Source organism: Macaca fascicularis, chromosome 20 (assembly GCF_037993035.2).
Source record: "Macaca fascicularis isolate 582-1 chromosome 20, T2T-MFA8v1.1".
NCBI lineage: Eukaryota > Metazoa > Chordata > Mammalia > Primates > Cercopithecidae > Macaca > Macaca fascicularis.
In genome coordinates, this window is record NC_088394.1 from 44,497,746 (window position 1) to 44,523,755 (window position 26,010).

A 26,010-nucleotide genomic window follows, 5' to 3' on the forward strand; every position below is an offset into this window, starting at 1 on the left:
TCTGTATACATGAATCTGTTCTATGCATGGCTGATAACTGATCTTGGCTAGGAATCTGATTTCATGGTCTGACCATATTGTGATCTGTCAGGTAGACAATAGGGATCTATTTTCTGTCAGACGAGACACCTCAAGAAAATCTGGTTTTAGTCTCATCTGTGTTTTTGTTAGTGCAAGATCACGTCTCAGGACCATTGAAAGAACTGTCTTTTTGAAATGTGGACCAGTTATGTGTTTCTCAATTTTTACCTGTGATTAAGACTGTTGAAGCTGAAAGTTCTCTGTGCATCTGTGATATAAGAAAAGCCTTATTTTTCATGGTATGAATAAGAAGTATCTCCAGGGCTATTAATACATTAGATTATAAAGTTTCTCAATCTCTATTCTAGTTGGTTGACAGAGAATTACAAGAACTTCCTTAACTCTATATTTCTAGAATTCCTAAAACAGAATGAAACTAAACATCTAATACTTTAAACACGTTAGCCTTTTAAGGACACAAAACCAAACCCAGGCTGGGTGTAGTGATACATGCCTGTATTCCCAGCTACTTGGGAGGGTGAGGCAGGAGGATCATTTGAGCCCAGGAGTTCTGAGTTCAGCTAACAACACACTGAGAGATCACCATCTCTTAAAAAAACAACAACAAATAGAAAAACTCCAAAACTCACAAAAACCAACAGGTCAAAATCATTGTTATTTAAGAATCCAAATTTGTGTAATCAAAATAATTCTTAGGCAAATCAGTATTATTTGATTATTTTAATACTAATTTAAAAATAGATGTCCTTTCCCTGATTTTACCAGTGTAGAATATAATAAATCTATACTTTTTTTTTTTTGAGATAGAGTCTCGCTTTGTCACTTAGGCTAGAGTGAAGTAGCGTGATCTCGGCTCACTGCAACCTCTGCCTCCTGGGTTCAAGTGATTCTCCTGCCTCAGCCTCCCAAGTAGCTGAGATTACAGGCACCTGCCACCATGCCTAATTTTTTGTACTTTCAGTAGAGATGGGGTTTCACCATGTTGGTCAGGCTAGTCTTGAACTCCCGACCTCAAATGATCCACCCAGTTGGCCTCCCAAAGTGCTAGGATTACAGGCGTGAGTCACGTCACTCGGCCTACACATTTTTTTTTAATGCTTTTCTCACAGATTAAACTTCCTAAGCTTTACTGGCTTACTGATGAGGTAAGCTAATATTACTCATATATATTTATGATTATGAAAAATATAAAATTTGGCCCAGTGTGGTGGCTCACATCTGTAATCCCAGCACTTTGGGAGGCTAAGGCAGAAGGATTGCTTGAGCTCAGGAGTTCAAGACCAGCCTGGGCAACATGGTGAGACCCTGTCTCTATTTAAAAAAAAAAAAAGATCATATAAAATTATATGTTCAACTAAATAAAATTATAATATTGACAAACTTTTTTTTTCTTCTGAAATGGAGTCTCACTCTGTCGCCCAGGCTGGAGTGCCCTGGCGTGATCTCGACTCACTGTAACCTCCATGTCCTGGGTTCAAGTGATTCTCTAATCCCAAGTAGCTGGGATTACAGGCATGTGCCACCATGCCTGTTTTTTTTTTTTTTTTTTTTGAGACAAAGTCTCACTCTGTTGCCCAAGCTGGAGTGCAGTGGCACGATCTTGGCTCACTGCAACCTCCAACTCCTGGGTTCAAGCAATTATCCTGCCTCAGCCTCCCCAGTAGCTGGGACTACAGGTAGATGCCACCATGCCCGGTTAATTTTTGTATTTTTAGTAGAAATGAGGTTTCACCATGTTGGCCAGGCTGGTGTCGAACTCCTGATCTCAAGTGATCCACCCACCTCGGCCTCCCAAAGTGCTGGGATTACAGATGTGAGCCACTGCGCCCAGCCAAACTTTTTGATACCAGAAGTTGGAAGTTGCTCAGTTGTCAGTATAAGCACAACTTCCAAGATCATTAATTAACTTCAAGACTTTAGTTAAACTGATATTAATTAATGGTTACTCTTTGGAATATGTGATTAATTTCCAAGTGAGACAGATAAATAATTTTTCACTTTTGTTTAGAGACGGGTCTCACTATGTTGTCCAGGTGGTGTGCATTCATAGGTGTGAACACAGTGCACTGCAGCCTCAAAATGCTGGCCTCAAACCATCTTCCCACCACAGCCTTCCCAGTAGCTGGCACCACAGGTGCACACCACCATGCTTAACCACCAAGTATATAATTTTACCACATACATACACATGCTCTTTTTAATATAACCACAATGTCATTACTGCACCCAGCAAAACAGTCTCTTAATCTAATACTCAGTCTGGGTTTAATGTCTTTTTCCAGTTGTTTTGTTCTAATCATTCTGATTTTTTTTTTCACCATAACTACACAATTAGTTTACCCTTGTCTACAATGTGACAAGAGCAGAATTACAACGGTATATATACTCTTTTGGTAAGGCTCTTCCATGCAGCATAACAGTTTTGAGATTAATCCACATTGTTGGATGTATCAGTCAGTAATTTATCTTTTTCTATTGCTGAGTAGTATGCAACTCTTTTACATCTAAACTATCTCTGGAGGTTCCTAAAGTCCCTGGGAAATCACAAAGATTTATTTTTTTCACCTTATAACAAGAAGGATGTTAAAACTAATTTCTTTGGAGTATTCTAAGTTTCTTAAATAGCTCAACATGATTAGTTTCTGTCAAATCAAAGAGGAAGCATGGTCTTCTCCAGATACTTTTGTACAGAAAAAACTTTTAACTTTTTTTTTTAGAGACTACACACTTTACAAGACAGATTGGAAGGCCTTAGGGCCTTGGCAATGCCCACAGTATGTTCTTAGCTTTCAGATAAACACTACTCCAATCTTTTTTTTTTTTTTTTTTTGAGACGGAGTCTTGCTCTGTCACCCAGGCTGGGGTGCAGTGGCCGGATCTCAGCTCACTGCAAGCTCCACCTCCCGGGTTTACGCCATTCTCCTGCCTCAGCCTCCCGAGTAGCTGGGACTACAGGCGCCTGCCACCTCGCCCGGCTAGTTTTTTGTATTTTTAAGTAGAGATGGGGTTTCACCATGTTAGCCAGGATGGTCTCGATCTCCTGACCTCGTGATCCACCCGTCTCGGCCTCCCAAAGTGCTGGGATTATAGGCTTGAGCCACCGCACCCGGCCGTACTGCTCCAATCTTAAGAAACAGTTATGTACTATACCTCAATAGATTTTAACTCTCCTCCATCCTGATGTTGTTGGTTACTGTATAAACACCATGGTTATCCAGTCTCATCATTAACAAGTGGTTTCTTCTTTCCTCTCTTCCTTGTGATACACCTCCGCTACTGACTACAGCATAGAAAGTGGGTCTACGACAAAGGATGACAGTCCCGGAGTCTTGCAGAAGAGACTATGCCAGACACTCTTGACCACTGATAATTCAAGAAACTGACTCATGGATACAAAGTTTGCAGTATAAGTGACATCGCTTAAGCAACGGGCTGGAATGGACTACACCAACGGACTCAGCTGAGATTTCTGGGACCCTCTGTGAAGCAGACAACCCAAGATCTAGTGGAACACAATGTAATGACTGAACGAATTAATGAAAGAAATCTAACTCTAGTTGTATGAAATGTAGTTTTTTTATAATGTTCTATTTTCTCTCAGGTATATGAAGAAGCCCCTTTTCATTAATTTTTAACCCTCCACTTAGCAAGCTATGCTTTTACAAATGGAAAGAAAACACTTTCAAAATGTTATCTTGTTTTCCCTGATTCTCAAAATTCAGGAATTAAAAATACTTTCACTGGCTCTCTTCACTTTTCATGATATGCAGCTGCTTGCATAAGATCATTAAGAATCTGGCCCCCTTTCTACCAGAATCAGACAAACTGACTGTGCAACCCAGGCTATATCTGGAATTACATAAGAATTTTATTTAATAAGGTATAGAATAGTCACTATTAAAGAATAAGAACTGTAGTTCATGTGTTGAACTCACGCTCAGGAAACTGGCCTGGTGCCTATCCTATGGTGCAGGATCTCAGCCTTCTGTTCTGTATTAAGGTCAATTTCTGGAAAGCCAGAAATTTTGGCAGATTTTGGGAATTCTGAAGAGAGAGGATTTCATCTAGATGTACAGATACTACAGGTGAAATATGTAGAGATAATTTTCTTGATTTTTTTTTTAGGTTGCTTTCCTAGTTTTAGAAGAGTCAATAAGAACAGATAAAAACAAAAAATAAACAAAAATCTCATCTGGCTATTTAAAATGCAATGTAAGATTTCCTATGAAATTTCCTGAGGACTATTCTCTACCTTCTAGACTAGCTACTAATACATCTTACCATCACCCAAATACAAAGAGATTACTGTGTGTGTGTGATATCAAGAATAATCTCCAGATATTATATAGAAGGGGAAGCAATAAACAAAAATTACAAAAACCCTGAAACCCTGAAAATAAGGTAAAAAAAAATGGCAGCATGTTCTTTCAATGTCATACTATGTTTTCTTTTTCTTTTTTTTTGGAGATGAAGTTTCGTTCTTGTCACCCAGGCTGGAGTGCAATGGCAGGATCTTGGCTCACAGCAACCTCCGCCTCTCGGGTTCAAGCAATTCTCCTGCCTCAGCCTCCCAAGTGGCTGGGATTACAGGCACCCGCCACCATGCCTGGCTAATTTTTGTATTTTTAGTAGAGACGTGCTTTCACCATATTGGCCAGGCTGGTCTCGAACTCCTGACCTCAAGTGATCCAACTGCCTCGACCTCCCAAAGTGGTGGGATTACAGGTGTTAGCCACCGTGCCCAGCTTCAATATCACACTATTCTCTAGCAGGCCCAATCAAGGATTACTTCATACTTTAGGGCAGCACTGTCCAAAATAACTTCTGCAATGATGGAAATGTCCTATAGCTGTACAATCCAAATTGGTGGCCACTAGTTACATGGGACCACTAGCACTTGAAATGCAACCAAGGAACTGAGTATTTAATTTCACTGAAGTAATTTAGACAGCCACATGGGGTAGTGGCTACCATACTGGTTTGTGCAAATCCAGCTCTTGGACTATTTTGTATATACAACCCCCGAGGTCAAAATAGTTTTTACATTTTTAAAGGGCTGTAAAAAACAAAACAAAAAAGAATATAAAACAAAGACTTTGTGGTCCACAAAGTCTATATTTATCATTTGGCTCTTCACAGAAAAAGTTTGCCAATGTACATCCTAGGAGAATGTATTTTTTTGCTTGACATATTTATATTAAATAATATCCAGAATCTGTAAAATTACATTATAACTTGTAGATTTTTGTCCAGTATAGATACAGATGATTTCTGTCTGGCATAAAAGACAATCCCAAATATCATGGTTTCATTATCTTGTAAGACTGTGATACTGTGAAATATATATTTCCTGGCATACAACTTTTAAAATTCTTAGAATTTCAAAGTGATGGTTTTTTTATATGCTAATGAGTTCAACTATGACTGGCATCCACAGGTAGCTTCAGGATGGGGTTGGTCAGCAGAGAGACCAAAGTAGGATGACAGGGTTGAGATTTCTGCTCTACTTCCAACCTCCCGGGAGGGGAGAGGGGCTGAAGGTTAGTTTGATCATCAGTGCCAACGATTTAATCAATCACGCCTATGTAATGAGGTTTCCATAAAAACCCAAATGGACTGGCTTTGGAGAGTTTCAGGATAGCTAATACCTATCCTGGAGGGTGCCATTCCTGGAGAGGGTATGGAAGCTCTAAGCCCTTTCCCTCATACCTTCCCCTATGCATCGCTTCATCTGTAACCTTTGTAATAGCCTTTACAATTAACCAGTAAATGTCTTCCCTGGGGTTCTTTGAGCTGCTTAGCTAATTAATAAAACCCATGGAGTGAGTTGTGAGAAAATCGATTTATAGCCCATCAGTCATAATCACAAAACAACCTGGGGAACCTACAAGGGTATAGAACCTGCCAAAGGAATTTGCTTTGTAGACTGGTGAAACCACTTTTGCAAAAATTATAACTGAGGAAATTATGACAGTGAAAGAGATCAGACCTAATCGACTCCATCTTGATTCTAACCTTTGAGCTGTCCTTGTTCATTCCTGGGTGTAGGTCGAAATAACCTTGGGAAGGAATTCAGTTTACGGTTTGACTGTGAAACAAAACTGATAGCAGCCCTTTCTTGGAAAGATCCCCTTCTTGCCTGGGGACCTGTCTGCCTTTGCAGGACTAACAAATTAGCTACAAGATTAGATATGATGGTTTAGGAGCCATACAGCTTCCAGCTCCAAGAGTCTGAACCTCCCCAAATTGCTCCTGGGGATAACATCACTATTGTAAAACCTAAGATCAGTGATTGAGATATTTCGCAGACTCTGCACTCAATGGATCAGCTGATACCACCCAAACCCATAATCTGGCTCAACCAATTCTGCCATACCACCCACGAACAGAAGACAGCAAGAAAACCTCACTTTTACCCCCATGATTCCATCTCCAACCTGACCAATCAGCACTCCCCACTTCCGAAGCCCTTACCTGCCAAATTATCTTTAAAAACCGATCCCCGAATGCTGGGGGAGAGGGATTTGAGTAATAATAAAACTCCAGTCTTTCACACAGCCAGCTGTGTGTAAATTACTCTTTCTCCACTGCAATTACCGTCTTGATACATTGGCTCTGTCTAGGCAGAGGGCAAGGTGAACCTGTTAGGCGGTTACGAATTTGGAGGCTTGTCCGGGATTGCTCTTGTGGCTACCTGCCTGTGGTTTGGTAGCACCCCTCTGGCAATGGATCCAGAGGCCAGCCCAAGTGGCTGCCTAGTTCTTTCAGACTGGCAGCTGACTCTGACACCATCTCTACTGACGGGGCACTGCCAACCCAATGTGCATGAATTTAATTGCAATGGATAAACAATCCTGGGGAGATGTCCAACAACTGTAGCCCTATCACAGACTGCCTGTCTGTAGCCCCATTATGGGGTGTCTGGTTCAGTGAGTATCCTAGGCGCTGCCACAGTTCCTTCCTTCTCCCAAATGGTTCTGTAGCCCCATGGTGTGGTATGTGTCTGCAGCTCCACCACGGAGTGTCTGTCTTGGTTCGGCTCCTTTGGGGTCTCAGTTGGCTCTCCCTAATTAGTAGGAAGAGTCTTAGTTAGGGAGACTTCTCCTCAATCCAGAAGATTTAGGGGAGATTTCTCAGACAGAATAGGAGGATAGTTTGGAAGGGGTACTCTGGAATTCTTGGTTAGGGATCTTGATTTGGAAGCCCTTCTGTTTGTTTTGTCTTTGTGTATGTTTCTGTATATGGTGGCGATCTCTGAAGGAACTACTGACAGAAGTCAATTATCTTGAGCAGTTAAAAGCCTTTGTGAGCTTGAAATTGGCTCCTCTAGGCACCTTCTGGGAAGAGCAATAGAATCTACTGAATGTTGTAACTCAGTAGACAAGGCTTTTGTCTTTTGACAGGGGCAGCCCCGGTTGAATTCTTGGCTTCGGAAATGATTCCTTTCTGGTTATTTGCAGTAACTTTGCCACTTTTTGAGGGTCCTACCCCGACTCCAATGGCTAGCTTCTGATTTCCTGTCTTAAATTTTTCTTTCTCCAAGCTACCCTTGGGAAGATTCTAAATCTTTTTTTTTTTTTTTTTTTTTTTCCAGTAGAGACGGGGTTTCACCGTCTTAGCCAGGATGGTCTCGATCTCCTGACCTCGTGATCCGCCCGTCTCGGCCTCCCAAAGTGCTGGGATTACAGACTTGAGCCACCGCGCCCGGCCGGAAGATTCTAAATCTTGTAAAAGGAAGCTGCTTACCATCTCTTTGAAACACCTTATGGGTCCATGGTTAAGTTATAACCTTAGCTAAAATTTATTAATTTCACATGGGAAGTTAGCTGTGGCAAAGTTCAAAAGCCAGAAATATTGACTGTCCTGGCTAGAGTCTGACAATAAGAGATTTTTAAAAAAAATTTTTAAAAAGAGCTCTATGGTTAAAATCAACTTAATTAAAAATGGATATCCAAGCTATATATATTTTAAAATGCCTTGATTTTTTTTTTTCTTCTTGGATATTGGTTGTTTTTGAGAAAAAGTTTTTTTCTTCTCAGTCAACTGAATTATTTCTCTACTTTGCCCTCCTGATACCCACATGAGAGAACTTAAGATAATTTCTATAATTTCTAACAGCTTCCATTTTGGAAAAAAAAAAACCACAATCTGTTTTCCTCACGGAACCCCATGAGTTGAAAATGGCTAGATTGCTCTCAAAATCTAAGGCTCTGTTCAGCTTTACATTATGTTACCTGACATTCTTTTTTTTTTTTTTCCCCAAGTTTTGGGGGTATCAGAAATTACTCTGCATTATGAGAGAGGTTTTAGTCTTGGTGTGTAATAACTAGGTACAAAATATACTTTAAGGGACGGCTAATAACAGTTATGGAGGGATACTTGGCTCACTGTATGCTTTAATCAAAAAAGCATGCTCTTGGCCACCTGGAAGGTAAGGAGGAAAAATCCCCACCCTCTAATGAGAGATGAGACTCCCATGGGGCATGGTCTAATTACAAAATGGGCTGATTGCCGGGAGGTGAAGGTTGCAATGAGCCAAGGTCACACCACTGCACTCTAGCCTGGGTGACAGGGCAAGATTCCATCACAAAAAAACAAAAATAAAAACAAAAACAAAATAAAATGGGCTGACTGGGTTTGGGTTGTCAGGCAATTAAATGCATGGTAAAAACATTGCACCATCTTCTCCAATAGCATTTCCCTTTTGAAAATCCGGGATGCAATATAAAAATGGGACCCTTAATTTTGAGAATGTTTTTGCTTTCCAGCTGTGCCTGCTTTTTAGGCCCTAGGAACTGCATGCTTTCCTAGCCTTGTTTCTTGAAGGGTTCTGCCCTGAAGCCAGTAATCCAACTTAAGAAACTGGCAAATGAAAAATGTTACAACTACTGGATATTCTGTCTGTGTATGTGTTGTATGTGATGTTTATATAAAAGAGCTCTCATTAACTAGCTTAGAGAAAAATAAGCACTTAAATCAGACATTTTGTCAGAAAAACTAAAACTAATGCCCTTTAGTTCATATAACTTTAGTAATCTTTTGGTAATAAACAGTTTTAAAGATTACTGGTAAATAAAAGTATCTTCCAAATTTGGACGTTTCGTCTAAATTAGATCAAATATTAGGTTTGCTAAATGCTCTAAGGTCATAAACTGCTTCTTTAACTTTTGAAAATTGTTCAATATACCTACCTCGGAGCCATTACATTCTAGGTAAGGCCTGGGGACATGTGAAAGTAGCCCCCATAAAGAAAGTATTTTATATAAAAGAATCCTGTATGGTAAATTTTTGTCCTAAAGTTAAAAGACTGGTTGTTTAAAGATGGGATGGTTAGGACAAGTCAGAAAGTCCAAGTATGTCATAGATGGTCTAAGTCATGAAAGGATTCATGAAAGGGAATTTATGCAAGAAATGTTGTACAATTTAAAGGTTATTAGGTCTCCTAAATACTTCATGAACTGCCACTATGACTTTACAACCTGCCTACTTTACAGCTAGGTAAAGTCTGGGGACATGTGGAGTTAGCCAAGTCCCCCTGGCTATGCTGGAAAGTCAGATCTTATCTGCACTTCTGACTGGTGTCTGTCCTAGGCTCCACACCTGGCACATAATTACAATTGTTTACTAACCACGTTTTTCACTGAAAGTAAAAGTTGCTAACAGTTAACAGCATAACATGTATTTGAGACTACTGAAGAAACAGTTCTACGTACAAGGTGTGTAAGGAAAGTAGAATGTACTTCTGGTAAAAGATATTAAGAAGGCATGGGCATATGAACTTCTTGCCTAAGTTTAGAGGGTTAAAGGATTGTGTTAAGTGAGGAAGGAAAAATCTAAAGGTTTAAACGAGTTGTGAAAAGTTTATAAAAAATTAATGTGTGTAAACATATTGGCTAAAGAGGTGTTATTCTGTTTTTCCATAAATTGAACATTGGAATAAAAGTGCAACGGAGTTTTCCTAAAACACTGTTCTGCTCTTTAACAAAAAAAATATTGTAAAGGGTTATAAAAGGTTTATAAGAATCTTACCTTATGGTCAAACTAATTAAAACTGAATAGATTTGTAAAATGCTATTAAACTAAATTTAGGCTAGGCATGGTGGCTCACGCCTGTAATCCCAGCACTTTGGGAGGCTGTGGCAGGCAGATAGCACCTGAGGTCAGGAGTTTGAGACTAGCCTGACCAATATGGTGAAACACCATCTCTAATAAAAATTAGCCGGGTGTGGTGGCAGCGCCTGTAGTGCCAGCTATTCAGGAGGCTGAGACAAAAGAGTTGCTTGAACCCGGTAGGCGGAGGTTGCAGTGAGCTGAGATTGTGCCACTGCCCTCCAGCCTAGGCAACAGAGCAAGACTCTGTCTCAAAAACAAACAAACAAACAAACAAACAAACAAACAACAACAAAATCACCTAGCGTTAGCATTTTAAAGATGCACTAATGCAAACATTAAATCTGGTTTTCTCTTTTGAAAAGAATTTTTATGTAACATTAAAAGATAACAAAAGGTTATTGTTTGCCTTTTAAGTAAACTACAAAAAAGGCAGGGGGCAGTGTGGAGAGAAAAGACAAATTCAGTTGGCATCATGCCATCTTCACTGGATCTTATTATTTGGAAAGCTGAGTCTCCTCTCTACCAGAGTAAAGGTTTTTCCTGTTTTAAAATTTGTGAGTTATCATTTTGGTTAAACGAATGACTTATGGTGACCTGGGATTCTACTTTGTGAATATCCAGTGCTGTTTTTTTGAGACAAGGTCTTGCTCTGTTGCCCAGGCTGGAGTGCAGTGGCACAATCTTGGCTCACTGCAACCTCTGCCTCCTGGGTTCAAGCAATTCTCATGCCTCAGCTTCCCAAGTAGTTGGGATTATAGGCGTACACCACCACACCCAGCTAATTTTTGTATTTTTTGGTACAGACGGGGTTTCACCATGTTGGCCAGTCTGGTCTCCAACTCCTGGCCTCAAGTAAACTGCCTGCCTCGACCTCCCAAAGTGCTGGGATTGTAAGTATGAGCCACTGTGCCCTTCTGATATCCAGTGTTTTCAACAAAGGAAACACTGTCAAATATAAAATGGTATTTAATTCTCTTTGGGTTATATTCATATAAATATGTTATTAATATGTGTTGTAAAACTGTATGAGATTCCTATAATTCTGATATGCCTCACTATATGTTATCAATAATATTACAATTGTTATGTTAATTATTGTGTGCCACAGAGGTAACAAATTTCCTTGTCAATTGTGTCGTTGACTGTGGCTGCCCTAAAATGTTTTTTCATCCACAGACAATTGTCTTGTTTTGATCCTCTTTAGAAAACGGTTTTATAATTAGCTATAAAACTTCGACAGGTGCCCTTGAATGCAAGTTTCTAATAATGCTGGAGACTGTGACATTAAAATAAAAAAAAACTTTCAGGACTCTCAGGGATAGCTAAAATATTCATGAATATCAAGCAGAACAGGAGTTAACTGAATGGACCGAACAGAAAACTGAAGTAATCTTTTTCTTCACTTTTTTTGCTTAAAAAGTTGATCCTTTTTGTTTTTTCAGAGCCAAGCGTGGTGGCTCACGCCTGTAATCCCAGCACTTTGGGAGGCTGAGGCGGGCAGATCACTTGAGGCCAGGAGTTCGAGACCAGCCTGGCCAACATGGCAAAAACCCCATCTCTACTAAAGGTACAAAAATTAGCCAGGCATTGTAGTGCAGGACTATAATTTCAGCTATTAGGGAGGCAGGAGAATTTCTTGAACCCAGGGGGCGGAGGTTGTAGTGAGTCGAGATCGTGCCACTGCACTCCAGCCTGGGCAACACAGTGAGACTCTGTCTCAAAAGTTTCTCCAGAATTTGGAAACTATTTGTATTTTTAACTTATGGCGATACAGTTACTTACATAAGTGCAATAAGAATGTTTTCTTTTCTAACAGGACACAATTGGAGAAACTGGTTATTTTACCAAGGCTTTGACTGGAATGGCGTGCTTTCCTTTAAGGAATCAAACTTGACTTGTAGAGCCAATAAAAGCCCCTTGGGAAAACTGACCTCACACCTTGTTGACACAGTACCTGTACAGGGTTTCTGACCTGTGGTAAGTAAAGAATGTCACTTTCTGACAGGCCCAGGAGCCCCAAGTTATCTTGGGACCTCAAGAGGAGAGGAATTTACCCAACTCATAGCTATCTGAGGGTATAAACCCATGGATGGGCTTGGCTTTAAAAAAGTCTTAACTGAGGTTCCTTATGGAACTGAATTCCATCAAAGCCAATTAAAAGGCCTATGTGAGAAATAATTATTCTTGCTGTGTTCTATGGAATAAATCAGGCCAAGTATAATAACTAAAGTTTATTTTGCAAACAAATCAGTCCTATCATGATTTGTTGCTAATAAAAATAAGGACTGGGAGAGAAAAATTGTGTTTCAAAAACTATAGTATGCCTGTTATTGTTTTTGAGTTTTTATTTTACTTTTTTTCCTTTGCAATTTAGATTTTGGTGAGCCACAATGCCCCAAGCTAATGCTTTCAAATCTTTACTTTTAAAACTGGAATTTGCACTCTTTACCCTAGAACTCAGTATTTATAGTACACTGTCCGCTTAAATGCTGTACTAAAACCATAGATAAGAATACTAACACCTTTGTCATGAAGCCTTGGAATCTCAGCCTGGCCTGTGTGAGTACACTCAAGACAGATGCAAAGCAGTTCCACTCCTCTCACTTTGGGGTCAACACCTTCCCCCACTACTCCCGGTTAGGAGAAAGAAGGCAGAGTGACTGATGGCCCTTTCCCAACTTCATAGCCCACACCTTAAGAATAAGGTGCTGTTAAACCCAAAGGGAAGGATTGAAACCGCCTTTGCAAAAACTGTAACTGAGGAAATTATGACAGTGAAAGAGATCAGACTTGACCGACTCCATCTTGCTTCTAACATTTGAGCTGTCCTTGCTCACTCCTGGACGTAGGCTGGAACTAACCTTGGCAAGGAATTCAGTTTATGGTTTGACTCTGAAACAAAACTGATAATAGCCCTTTCCCGAAAAGACCCCCTTCTTGTCTGGGGACCAGTCTGCCTTTGCAGGACTAACAAATTAGCTACAAGATTAGAAATGATGGTTTAGGGGTCATACAGCTTCTGGCTCCAAGAGTCTGAACTTCACCAAATTGCTCCTGGGGACAACATTACTAAGATCAGTGGTTGAGATATTTTGCAGACTCTGCTATCAATGGATCAGCTGACACCACCCAGTCCCACAATCTGACTCAACCCCATCTTCAGCCTGACCAATCAGCACTCCCCACTTCCCAAGCCCCTACCCGCCAAATTATCTTTAAAAACTCTGATCCTCAAATGTGGAGAAACTGATTTGAGTAGTAATAGAACTCCAGTCTCCAGCTCTGCGTGAATTACTCTTTCTCCATTGCAATTCCCATCTTGATAAATCAGCTCTGTTTAGGCAGAGGGCAAGGTGAACCCGCTGGGCAGATACATTGGTATCAACCTCCTGAAAAGCCATTACTAAGACAGATTCTGAATTTAGGGTATATGAAGCTGTCCTCACAGGATTAACAAGAATTCTGGGCAGAAAGATAGTTATAATTAAGCGTTAATGAAGCTGAACTTAGACCTACTTCCTTGTAACCGAAAGTCATGTAGCAGTAGACACTGAAAATTTGCATCCCTATTTTCCTATAGATAAAATTTCTGACCTTAGAATCATAAGGCTTTTATTTTTTATTTATTTTTTTATTTTTTTTTGAGACGGAGTCTCGCTCTGTCACCCAGGCTGGAGTGCAGTGGCCGGATCTCAGCTCACTGCAAGCTCCGCCTCCCGGGTTTACGCCATTCTCCTGCCTCAGCCTCCCGAGTAGCTGGGACTGCAGGCGCCCGCCACCTCGCCCGGCTAGTTTTTTGTATTTTTTAGTAGAGACGGGGTTTCACCGGGTTAGCCAGGATGGTCTCGATCTCCTGACCTCGTGATCCGCCCATCTCGGCCTCCCAAAGTGCTGGGATTACAGGCTTGAGCCACCGCACCCGGCCAGAATTCCTAAGGAGCTAATGGGGGTATGGTTGTTTCTTCACAAATTTTGGCAAAATAGAGGCTAAGAGGAAAACTCCCACACATCTCGTGTCAGAAGCATGTTAGAGTCTGCGTAAGCAGGAGAAACTGAGTCAGTTATTCCTACATTCTCACAAGGACATTCACCAGTTTTGCACCCAAATCTAGCAATCTTATTCTAATACCGTTTTTTCAGCACCTATACTCATATCCTCCTTGAACCAGTTTTCCAATCCAGCTGGTTCCTTCACAAATGAGTTAAATGAATGCTTGCTATATGCTCACTTTTTTTTTTTTTTTTTTTGGTATTTTTAGTAGAGATGGGATTTCACTGTGTTAACCAGGATGGTCTTGATCTCCTGACCTCATGATCCGCCCACCTCAGCCTCCCAAAGTGTTAGGATTACAGGCGTATGCTCACTTTTTAGGAATTAAAATTTTTAAAACACATGGAAAATAATGTAATCATATTTTGTTCAGGGTAGCGATGTGCCTAGGTAAAACTGAACATTTCATAGCTTGCTTTACTACTAGTGGTCACATGATATAGCTCCAGCCAACTAGAAGTAAGCAGAAACCCGCTAGGGTTTTCTAGAAAACTGTTACCTCCTCTTCCATCCTTCCTTCTTGAGAGACCTGATGGCTGGAGCTGCAGCGGTCATTTTGTGACCATAAGGGTAAAGTTTGTAATCATTACTCACTCTTGGACTGCTGCTTTAGACTTTTTAAATGAAAGAAAACCCTTATTTTGTATAGGTTTCTATTATTGCAGGCAAATTCATTACCTAATAGAGATATATCGATTTTCATTAACCTACCTATTATAACAAAGTAACAATTTCATTTTCTTAATTTAAAAAATATCAGGGTCAAGAATGAAACATACTGTGAATTAAATATGCTGATTCTTCTCAAGCTTGGCATTTGGTTGGTGGGGACCCATGCAGGTCCAACATGTGTATCGAGAAGTGTTATTTCTGTTCAGGCACATCTACCCTGGCCATGGCATGATGTTCATCTGCAACAATTGCAAGGTGTTCGGATTCTGTAAATCTAAATCTCATAAAAACTTTAAAAAGCACAATCCTCGCAAAGTTAGATGGACCAAAGCATTCCGGAAAGCAGGTGGCGAAGAGCTTACAGCGGATAATTCATTTGGATATGAAAAACATAGAAATGAAACCATCAAATACCAGTGAAAGCTATGGAATAAAACTATTGAAGCAATGAAGAGAGTTGAAGAGATCAAACAGAAACGCCAAGCTAAATTTATAATGAACAGATTGAAGAAAAACAAAGAGCTACAGAAAGTTCAGGATATCAAAGAAGTCAAGCAAAACATACATCTTATCCGAGCCCCTCTTGCAGGCAAAGGGAAGCAGTTGGAAGAGAAAACAGCACAGCAGTTACAAGAGGATGCGGATATCAAAGATGCTTCTTAAAAATCTCTGTAATCATTTCTTTTATGTACATTTGAAAATGCCCTTTGGATACTTGGAACTGCTAAATTATTTATTTTTTACATAAGGTCACTTAAATGAGAAGTGATTAAAATACATCTTTCCTACACTGCCATCTACAAAACATCAGATATTACAGATGTTAGCTTGCATCTCAGCGTTAAATCTTCACTTATAGATATGTAAATCATGAAAATTCTACTTATAACTACAGAAGTGAATTGTGGACATAAATGGTTATGCCAATTGGATAATGGCACTAGGCAGCATTTGTATAATAACTAATGAAAAAAATCATGGCTAGAGATATATAAAATAAAATATTATTTGCAGCCAAATATTCCCTTTATTCATCCTATGGAAAGGCAGATACAACAAGGAACTAACAGTTTGTATGACAGTGTCAAATATTATTTTGATTTTAGTATTTCCTGTTTTGGTTTATTTGCATCTTAGAAGAGCATAATGGCATTGTTTGATGAAGCTGAATTATGCTGGACTGTTCTGACCTGGTTTAACCGTTCTGATAGGTAGTTGTGGATGCTGGGAATTAGAACTGAATAATCTTTAGCTGGAATGGCACCACATCCTTCAATTTCCACTTTGGAGAATACTCAGTTCTAACTTGTTATTCCTGGTAGAACAAACTTTATTTTTCTAGCCTAGCAGTGATCTAGAAGCAGAGGAATCCCAGTGCCTTTTAAAAGTTATTATGTAGTTTTCCTTTTAAACGCCCCTGTTTTTGGAAAGTAGAATTTACGGGTACAACATCTGTTCATTATTTGCACATAAAATAATACCATTTAAAAAGTTAAAAAAAAAAAAAAAGTGCTGATTCAAGAATGGATAAAGATCCCAGAAGACTGGTAGGTAATTCAATCAAAAGATGCTATAATCACAAATTACTTTCATACTTTCAGACGTGAATTTATTCCCACAGCTCTTATTCATCAAGTAATGTAAATTACTAATTCTGTCAGCACTAAGACCGAACGAAACCGGAATCTTTCTAAAAAAAGGTGTTTTTTTGTAGTTGTTGTTTTGTGTTTTTTTTGTCTTTAAGAGACAAGATCTTGCTGTTACCCAGGCTGGAGTACAATGGTACAATCATGGCTCACTACAGACTTGGAACTACTGGACTCAAGCAATCCTACTGCCTCAGCCTCCTAAGTAGCTAGGACTACAAGCACATGCCACCAGCCCAGCTAAATTCAGTTTCTTTAAGCCAAAAAAATTCCTTTATGTTGTTTCCATATGAAAAACTGATTTTTGGCCAGGTGCAGTGGCTCATGCCTGTAATCCTACCACTCTGGGAGGCCAAGGCAGGCAGATCACCTGAGGTCAGATATTCAAGATCAGCCTGGCCAACATAGTGAAACCCTGTCTCTAACAAAAAACACAAAAATTAGCTGGGCATGGTGGCGCACGCCTGAACTCCCAGCTAACCAGGAGGCTGAGGTGGGAGAATCACTGGAACCCAAAAGGCAGAGGTTGCAGTGAGCCGAGATCATGCCACTGCACTCCAGCCTGGGCGACAGTGAGACCCTGTCTCAAAAAACAAAAAACAAACAACTACAACAACAAAAATAACACAACAACAAAAAACTGATTTTACAAAAAGTTTTTAAATTAATTACTGTAAGGATATCCCCCCTACAATTTTGTTCTTGAAACTCAAGACTGCCAGTCTTCTATGATTACATCAATTTCATAAAAAGCCAACACAGAACAAGATGTGGTCCTTGATTTAATTACAATCCTACAATACTGGCTGGGAAATGGACAAGAAAGAGGAAGCTACAGACAATCACTTCTGACCCGAGCATAAGCAATACCAGTATCCCTTATTTCGACATTCTGGTATAACCCCAAAATGTTAGCCCTAAGAAGAGACTGAACAAACCACTCTTTCTTAAGAAGATGATCTTCACAACCACGGTGAGTAAAAAATATTGTGGGAAGTGCAAAAAGGCCACCAACCTTCTTCCTAGTAAAATCAAAACAGAAACTCCATGTCACTACCCTGTATTACATCTATGAATTCTCTCCTTCATGAACAAATCAACTGCTCAAGAATTCATGAAACCCACCTGGGCAACATGAGGAAACCCCATCTCTTAAAAAAAAAAAAAAAAAAAAAAAAAAGCCCAGCATGGTGGCACGTGCCTACAGTCCCAGCTACTCAGAAGGCTGATGTGGGAGGATCACTTGAGCCTGGGAGGGCAAGGCTGCAGGGAGCTGAAATTACACCATTGCTCTCCAGCCGGGTGACAGAACCAAATCCTATCTCACACACGCACAGATGAAACCAGGTACCAGGCTCTTCTAACCGAAAGGGTAGTAAAACAGTACCTGGTCAACTTGAACCTTCTGAAGTCAGTACTGCATTAGGCCACTTCTACTTTAATTACTTTTTTTTTTTCATTCTCACCTTACTCCATAAAAACGTAAGTAAAACTGGGAAAAGGTCAATTACTAGCTGTTCTTAAACACCCTCTCTTTTTCCTCACAAATTAAAAATGGACTGGGTGGTAGCCTGCCTGAGTTTCACGGGTGTACTGTAACTTCAACGTTTTAAGACTGAGTAGTCCTCCCCAGAACTCTGCTTGAAGTCCTCCAGGCTCGTACTGTTTAGGGCACTGGCTAGGCCTCTGGGTGGCTACTCACTGCCATCAAGTAATGCCTGAAGCTAAGCATCAACTGATGGGCAGCTGTGGTCAGCAAACTCCACACCTTAAAAGTTCATGGAGACCCCAAACAAGTAGCTGTGCCATTTACTTCCAATTACTTCTTTTATCTGTTAACCAGCCAGGCTTCACTGACTGTTAGCACCCAGTTTCTTGCTATGGACTTCGGTGACCCCAGCATAGCACTAGCTCCAGATACTTCACATTGCCATCTCCTCTATTTTCTCACTTCTCTAAGATGTATGGAACACTTGCAGCTCACCCACAACTACCGAGGCACCCCCTGGCCCTCAGAGTCATCCTCAGAATTCCTTTACATCCAAGATTCCAAGCTCTGAAATTACTCTGATTACAACCTCCAGAATTCTCCAATACTTAATTTCCCTGTGTGCATGACCCTCTGGGTTTCAGAGGACACAGGGTCAAAGGTCTTGTCCCTCCCTTAATCCTCGCGGCTCATTCCGCCCTTTCTGCTTTCATCTGTTTCCCTGTCCTAGCTTGAACAAGGCTGACCTCTTCAAAAATATTTCCTGGGCCCCAGTGTGCCTTGCTCTATTGTACTTCAGACCCCCTTACCTCCAATCCTTGTGTACTGGCATCACAAACCTCTTGAGTCGGGGAAAACATTACCTACTTGAGAGTTTCTGGCTCAAGTGACACTGTAAGTTCATACTATCTAACCTTCCTTGGTCTTTACTTCATCCCAGTCCTTTTTATGTTTTCAGTCTGCAGCAGTTCCACTGCACCTAACATATCCCACTGTTTCGGAGCTCTTGCGCTCCCTCTCTGGTGATGAACTAGCACTGAGACTGTACTGTACGCCACTGGAGCCTTCAACTGCCCTCTTCAAGTATTAGAAACATATGGGCTAGGCATGGTGGCTCATGCCTGTAATCCTAGCACTTTGGGATCCTGAGGTGGGAGGATCATTTGAGCCCGGGAATTCAAGATTAGCCAGGGCAGCATAGTGAGATGCCATCTCTACCAAAAATACAAAAATACACCATGGGCATGGTGGCACATGCCTGTAGTCCCAGCTGCTCAGGAGGCTAAGAGGATCGCTTGAGCCTGGGAGGCAGAGGTTTCAGTGAGCTGAGATCACACCACTGCACTCTAGCCTGGAGACCCTGTCTCAAAAAGGCAGTCCAAAGCTCAGGTCAAAAAAATAAATAAACAAACAAATAAAAACAAAGCTCAGGTTCCCTGACATATTTTGTTTGGCATATATAACTGTTTTTTCGAATATGTAGTTTAAAAATATTTTACTCATATAATTCGATGTGTATGATTTTAAAAATGTAAATTAGCGGCCACTTAAAGAAATACAATGTTATATATAATTAAATCCGGACTCCTTGCTTCTCTTAATGAGAACACTGGACATCACTGAGCCCCACTGTGTAACTGACTAATGCGATACACATGGGAATCCGCCCTCTCCAACAGGGCCCTGTGCCTTCGTTCATCACAGTCCCTCCTCCCGACCATCTCACTTCCCTACACAGGTTCCCTGCCTGGTTCTCAGGAATCACTCTGAGTTTGTGGCTCTTTGATCTAAAAGAAGGGTTCTTTTTTTTCTCTTGAGACGGTTTGCTCTTGTTACCCAGGCTGGTGTACAATGGCGCGATCTTGGCTCACCGCAACCTCCACCTCCCTGGTTCAAGCAATTCTCCTGCCTTAGCCTCCTGAGTAGCTGGGATTACAGGCATGCGCCACCCCACCCAGCTAATTTTGTAATGTTAGTAGAGACAGGGTTTCTCCATGTTGGTCAGGCTGGTCTTGAACTCCCGACCTCAGGTGATCAGACCACCTCAGCCTCCCAGAGTGCTGGGATTACAGGCATGAGCCACTGCGCCCGGCCTAAAAGAGGAATTCTAACTCGTCTCCTCAACCTCATCCCTTTCCACCACTGCTTCACAGGGAGGGTCCCACCTCTGTTTCTTCACTTTAATCTCTATTTGCCAATGAGGCAACAGCTGGCTAGTACCTCCCTTTCGTCTCTGAAATTCAATCCTCACACTCCTTTGTTTCCAAGATGTCTTCCAGCACTGACATCAGTCCCCTCTCTTTGGGCCCCCTATGGACACTGCCCTCTTATAAGGACTCCTTCTCACTCTTAGACATTGCCTCTCTAGCCCCTGTATTAATGCCAAATTGCACAAAAGTTGCTCAACCCTTATTCTCAATTTCTGTACTCATACTATTGAAAACCAGCAACAGACCACACTGAGCAGCCCCAGCCCAGAGGTGTAAACACTGAGACATTTGTGGAAATGTAAATCTCTCATGTCCTCCTAACTCTTCCATGACTCTTCACTGACTACCTGCAGGGTAAAATCCATGTTCTGCGGCAGGCCCCAAGCACTTTGATGTGTGACGCAACTGCCCTCTTTCATGCCCCTGTGATTGCACACAGCTTCTTCCCTCTGCCAGGAGCTCCCTGCTCCCTAGGAAACCAGCTGGCAGAGCAACCCTTCCATTCCTGTGTTACAGAAACACCTTGCACACATTGCAGTTGTTATATGTATCACACTTTACTGTATCTTCCCCATGTCTGTCTCCCCTAAGAGGCAACAGGATCCTTGAGGTCAAGGGGTAACCGTCAGTATACTCCCTGGCACCAGAGTTTTCCTTAAATGTGGACAAGCTGGTAGCCCCACCAGTCAACAGGTCAAACAACTTAACCATCCCTCCTGCCACCTGGCTTAAAACCAACCCCTAAATCCCTACATCCACACAGCTGCCCTGTCCCTGTGAAAACCTTGCCACCCCTGCCCCCCTTATGCCCAAGGCTAACTTGCAACAATGTTCCTTCCACTGTTGGTCTTCTGTTTCAGGAAGATTCCATGCTTCTCAAAATCCTCACCAATTCTCTATTAAATAAGGTCCAATGACCTTAGCCTGACATTTTGGTACCTCAGGCTTCATCTTTCACAGGAGCACCTGGATACCGTTTACCATGACACTCCATGTTTTCTGGGCCTTTGCTCCACAACCACCTCTGGAAGGTCAGGCACCTGGGAATATCTGGCTCTTCAAAGGCCAGCTGAAGTACTGCTTCCTATAACAAATCCTCCCTTTAACAAAAGTGGCCACTGGTACAGAGTCAGTGCCTGTTTTTCAACCTGCATGGGCACTATCATTGTCAACTAGCAGTTTGCATTTCACCCCTCTGCAGTCAATGGCGGCCCACCTAACTAAGCTCTACATTCTCCTCTACTCTATCATTTGCAAAAAGCAGTGAATTAACATTTTAAAGGCAAAACACAAGTAAACCACGTGGTGGGACACAAGACACTTCACCTCATCTTATTTTGAGCAGAGACACTATAATTGAAAAACTTTTTTACTCTAAATCTTCCTTCCTCTAAATCTGCTGCTCTTCCATAGCCTAACTTAAAATATTACAGACATTGAATCAAATTTGCTTTCCTGTTCTTAGTTTTTAAAATCAAGATAATGGTTTTCTCTTCCTTCAAGAAAGTAAAGCAAACTCCAAAACAAATTCAGAACAAAAAAGCCCTGATTGTGGCGTTCAACTCTTACCCATGAGTCTCAAGGGGAGAAAAAAAAGTGGGAGGGTTGACTTATGAGTAATACATATCACAAAGATCAACAAGCAGGAGCACATACTAGCAAGAAACTGTAAGACACACCTTTCCCAGACAGCTTGGCTGAACTGTGTGGCAAGGACAGCCAAGAAAACGGGCACTGGGAAGGTCTGGCAGGACCAGCAGGGCTCTTCTGTAGAGCAAAGGAGTCATTCTCCATGCTTGCGATGAATCTTGAGCAAAAGCAGAACCCAGAACAGGCAGAATGCACAGCAAAGGCAGAGACTACTACAGTGGAGGTTTAAGCTGAAAGGTGCTAAACCAGAACATTGGAAAAATAAAGTGGGGTTGGATTAATCGTTCTGTAAGTCAGAGGAGGAGTTTAGGCTGAATGAGACAGGTGACAGGAGGCTCTAGTAGGTTCCAGGGCAGGAGAATGACTTTTTGCAGGAGGATTACTCTAATACAAGTTGAACCAGGGAGGGAGGGAGCAATGAATGAATAAAGGCAATGGAGCAAGGGAAGGGACACACAGTAATGAAAGTCTTAACTGCAGCAAACGCAATAGAAAGGAAAGGAACGAATGCACGTAAGAGATTTTCAGAAGAAAAAGCAGGACTTAATCATGTCAAGCGTTTAAGCCCTGAGAAGTGCAGAAGATTGGATACCTGGGAAGAATGGACAAAGGGGAATGCGCCTTAGACCAGCTGTCTGCAATCCAACTGACTAAAAAAGTTAAGCCCAGGAAAGCAAACTTGGTTCTACATCTACAATGTTGGCTTTTTGTTTTGTTTTGTTTTGAGAGGGAGTCTGGCGCTGTCGCCCAGACTGGAGTGCAGTGGCGCGATCTCAGCTCACAGCAACCTCTGCCTTCCGGGTTCAAGCGATTCTCCTGCCTCAGCCTCCTGAGTAGCTGGGACTACAGGCGCGTGCCACCATGCCAGGCTAAATTTTTTGTATTTTTAGTAGAGACGCCACTGCACTCCAGTGTTGATGACAGAGTGAGACCCTGTCTCAAATAGAAAAAACAGGTAAACATACATCCTTTCTTTCTGACATTCTCCAAGTGTTTTATTACTATTAATGGTTTTTTTTCCGAATCTCAAGAGGAACACGGTTTTTACCGTGTTACCCAGGACGGTCTCGATCTCCTGATCCACCCGCCTCGGCCTCCCAAAGTGCTAGGATTACAGGCGTAAACTACCGCGCCCAGACTAAAATGTTTTAAGTTAAGCTGTGAAGAACTATACAGCTGAATGCCCTGTCTCCTCTAAGCATGTTTAAAGCAAACACTCACGATTTTTTGTTAAATCTAAGAACATCAGGAGATATGACTACTCAGATTCAAGGACACTGACATTTGTCAAGTAGGATGCAAAAAGAGGGCCCTTCCTGCCCACCCCGCAGACAGGGCTCATCGTATGAAAGGCAAGTATCGAGAACGAAGGCTCTGGAAACAAACTCCTTAGGTCTGAATCCTGCTGCCCTACTTAGGAGATGGAAAAACCTAGAAAAACTTGGTTACCTAGGAGGAGGAACATACTGTGTTGCTTTTTGGTTTGCAAAGGGAGGGAAGTACATAGAGGTGCTGAAGAGGTCTGAAATGCTGATTTAGGCAGAAGGTGAGTCACCACTTTGAGTTTCAGTTTCCCCAGCTGTTAATTAAAAAAAAAAAAAAAAAAAAGACAGCGGGGTGGTGGTGGGGAGGATAAAATCTACCTTATTAGAAGCCATTAAGGGCTGCAAATTCCTTCTGAAGTAACCTCTGATGTTCTATAAGCGTTATGTAAATGTTAGTTGTACGTAATATCGATACAAGGAATAATGCTGTTTTTTTACATATTAAATATCAGGCCAGGCGCGGTGGCTCCCGCGTGTAGTCCCAGCACTTTGGGCGACCGAGGTGGGAGGATGACTTGAGTCCAGGAGTTTGAGACCTGCCCGGGCAACATAGTGAAATCTCGTCACTACAAAACAAACAAACAAACAAACAAACAAACAACAACAACAAAAATGAGCTGGGCGTGGTGGCGCGCTCCTGCGGTCTTAGCTCCTCGGGAGGCTCAGGTGGGAGGATCACTTGAGCCCGGAAAGTCGAGGCTGCAGTGAACTGAGATCGCGCCACACTGCACTCCAGTGTGGGTGACAGAGTGAGACCCTGTCTCAAATAGAAAAAAATAGGTAAATAAACATACATCCTTTCTTTCTGACATTCTCCGAGCGTTTTATTACTATTAATGTTTTTTTTGCCGATTCTCAAGGGGAACTGAGATCCCAAAAAGGCTCAGAACTGCAGTCCGGGGCTGGGGGATAAAGGCTTAGGTGGTGAATAACGAGGCTGCGGGCCCAGCACCAGGCCTTGCGTACCATCCTGGTGGCCGGGGAACAGATAACAACAGGCGACATGCGCAGCGCGCCCGGTCCGTTGCCACAAGCTATGCCCGCGTTTCATGCACATCCCCCACTTTCATCCTTGCAACAGCCCTCTGAGGTAGGTACTTTCGTCAGCGCCACTTTACAAATGGGGAAACTAAGGCTCCGGGGATCAAGCCGCTATCCAAGGTCACATGGCTCGCGAGCCGAGAAGGCAGGTTCGCGGACTCCCGAGACTGCGTTCCCAACCCCGGCGCATCGCGGCGGACGACGGGGGCGGGGAGGAGCGGGCGCCCGGAGACCCAGACCGATCCAGGCCGCGGGCGCGCGGGGGCGGCGGCCAGACTCACCTTGGCGCTGTGCACCGCCTCCTGCGCCCCGCAGAGCTGCAGCCAGATGCGCGCGGGCAGCGGCTCCTCAGCCCCTAGCGCGCCGAGCACGGCCAGGTTTACGCCGAATAGGCCCTCGATACGGCCGCGGCTCTGCTCCAGCAGCTCCGCCTTCTCGGCTGGCGCCGTGAACTCGTCCAGTACCGCCCGGGCCGCCATGGCGGGCGCGGCCTCCCGCGGCGGCGCCGGGGGCCGGCGGCGGCGACGCCCCCTCAGCTTGCTACCGCTGCTCCCAAGCCAGTCAGGCGGCGTCGGCCGTTCCCGGCCGCCTCGCCCCCGCCCGCACCCCGCCGCCCGCCCTCAGGCCCAGCTATACCATCCCGCCACGACCGCAGCAGCTTGGCAACTGCTGGCAGAGAACCCCTCCGCCCCTTTGCCGCCGCCGCCGCGGGCCGAGCCCCACCGCCGCGCATGCGCCCCAGTCGAAGCCGTCATTGAGGTTCGCCGCCCCCTAGGGGAAGGGAGGTGGGTGTGGGCGACGGAAGTTGACGTCACCCACAGTCGCCATGTTGGTTGAGAGTAAAGGGATGGTTCTGGAGGCCTGGGCGGACTTCTTTGATGAGGGCAAAGTGCTTTCGGGGAATCTGGTGGATGTAAATGTATGGGTTTATAGCTGGGGAAACTTAATTGCCAGGAGGCGAGACTGAGAGTGTCACACAGGGATTGGACTTGACCTTAGACATCTTGACGCTCAAACCAGGATTCTAGCAGTTGAGTTATTCAGTTTCACATTAATCCACAAGCAGATGGGACCTTTCTCTCTGTTTCTTCCCTTCCTCCCTACGCTGTTACCTTCTTAGCTGCCCTTCTCACTTTTTTCTCTTTCCCTCTTTCAGTAAAAATGGTAGCAAGAAGAGAAGAAAATGGGCATACTTACGGAGAATTGAAAAGAAAAAAATGATTAAGATACATTCAAGAAGGCCGGGAGTGGTGGCTTACACCTGTAATCCCAGCACTTTGGGGGGCAGAGGCGGGCGGATCACCTGAGGTCGGGAGTTCAAGACCAGCCTGACCAAGATGGAGAAACCCTGTCTCTGCTTAAAAAAAAAAAAAATTAGCAAGGCATGGTATCCCAGCTACTAGGGAGGCTGAGGCAGGAGAATCACTTGAACCCTGGAGGCAGAGGTTGCGTGTGGTGAGCAAAGATCGCGCCATTGCACTCCAGCCTGGGCGACAAGAGCGAAATTCCGTCTCAAAAAAAAAAAAAAAGATAAATTCAGGAGAGTGATTTCTGTGAGGGAAGAAAGGGGATATGTTATGGGAGTAGCCCCAAAAGTGGGAGTTTGGGGGCTCACTCATGATCTTACCTGGGACTGGGGCAAATAAACCCTAACCCCTCTCCAGGTCTGTTTTCTGATCTGTAAAATAAAAGGCTACACTCAATTATTTCTAAGGCCTTTTCCAGGTTTTATATTCTCTTGAATCCATGAAAACAGATTGTGGAAGATAAA

At 42.7% G+C, this 26,010-nt stretch overlaps 1 protein-coding gene and 1 pseudogene across 6 annotated transcripts in view; one reads left to right on the plus strand and one right to left on the minus strand.

The window, feature by feature from the left end:
• The window catches only part of N4BP1 (NEDD4 binding protein 1), a 73,384-nt gene extending 48,477 nt beyond the window's left edge, over positions 1-24,907 (minus strand). For all 6 annotated transcript variants that reach the window (XR_012428924.1, XR_012428923.1, XR_286923.5 and 3 more), the window contains exon 1: positions 24,521-24,907. Coding sequence is in view for 3 of the 6 variants with exons in the window: in XM_074027192.1 (XP_073883293.1) it covers positions 24,521-24,718 (198 nt within the window). In the remaining 3 variants the exon portion in view is untranslated. The remainder of the gene's footprint in view (positions 1-24,520) is intronic.
• On the plus strand, positions 15,054-15,541 carry LOC107128402 (probable ribosome biogenesis protein RLP24 pseudogene; annotated as a pseudogene).
• Positions 24,908-26,010: the final 1,103 nt, after the last annotated feature.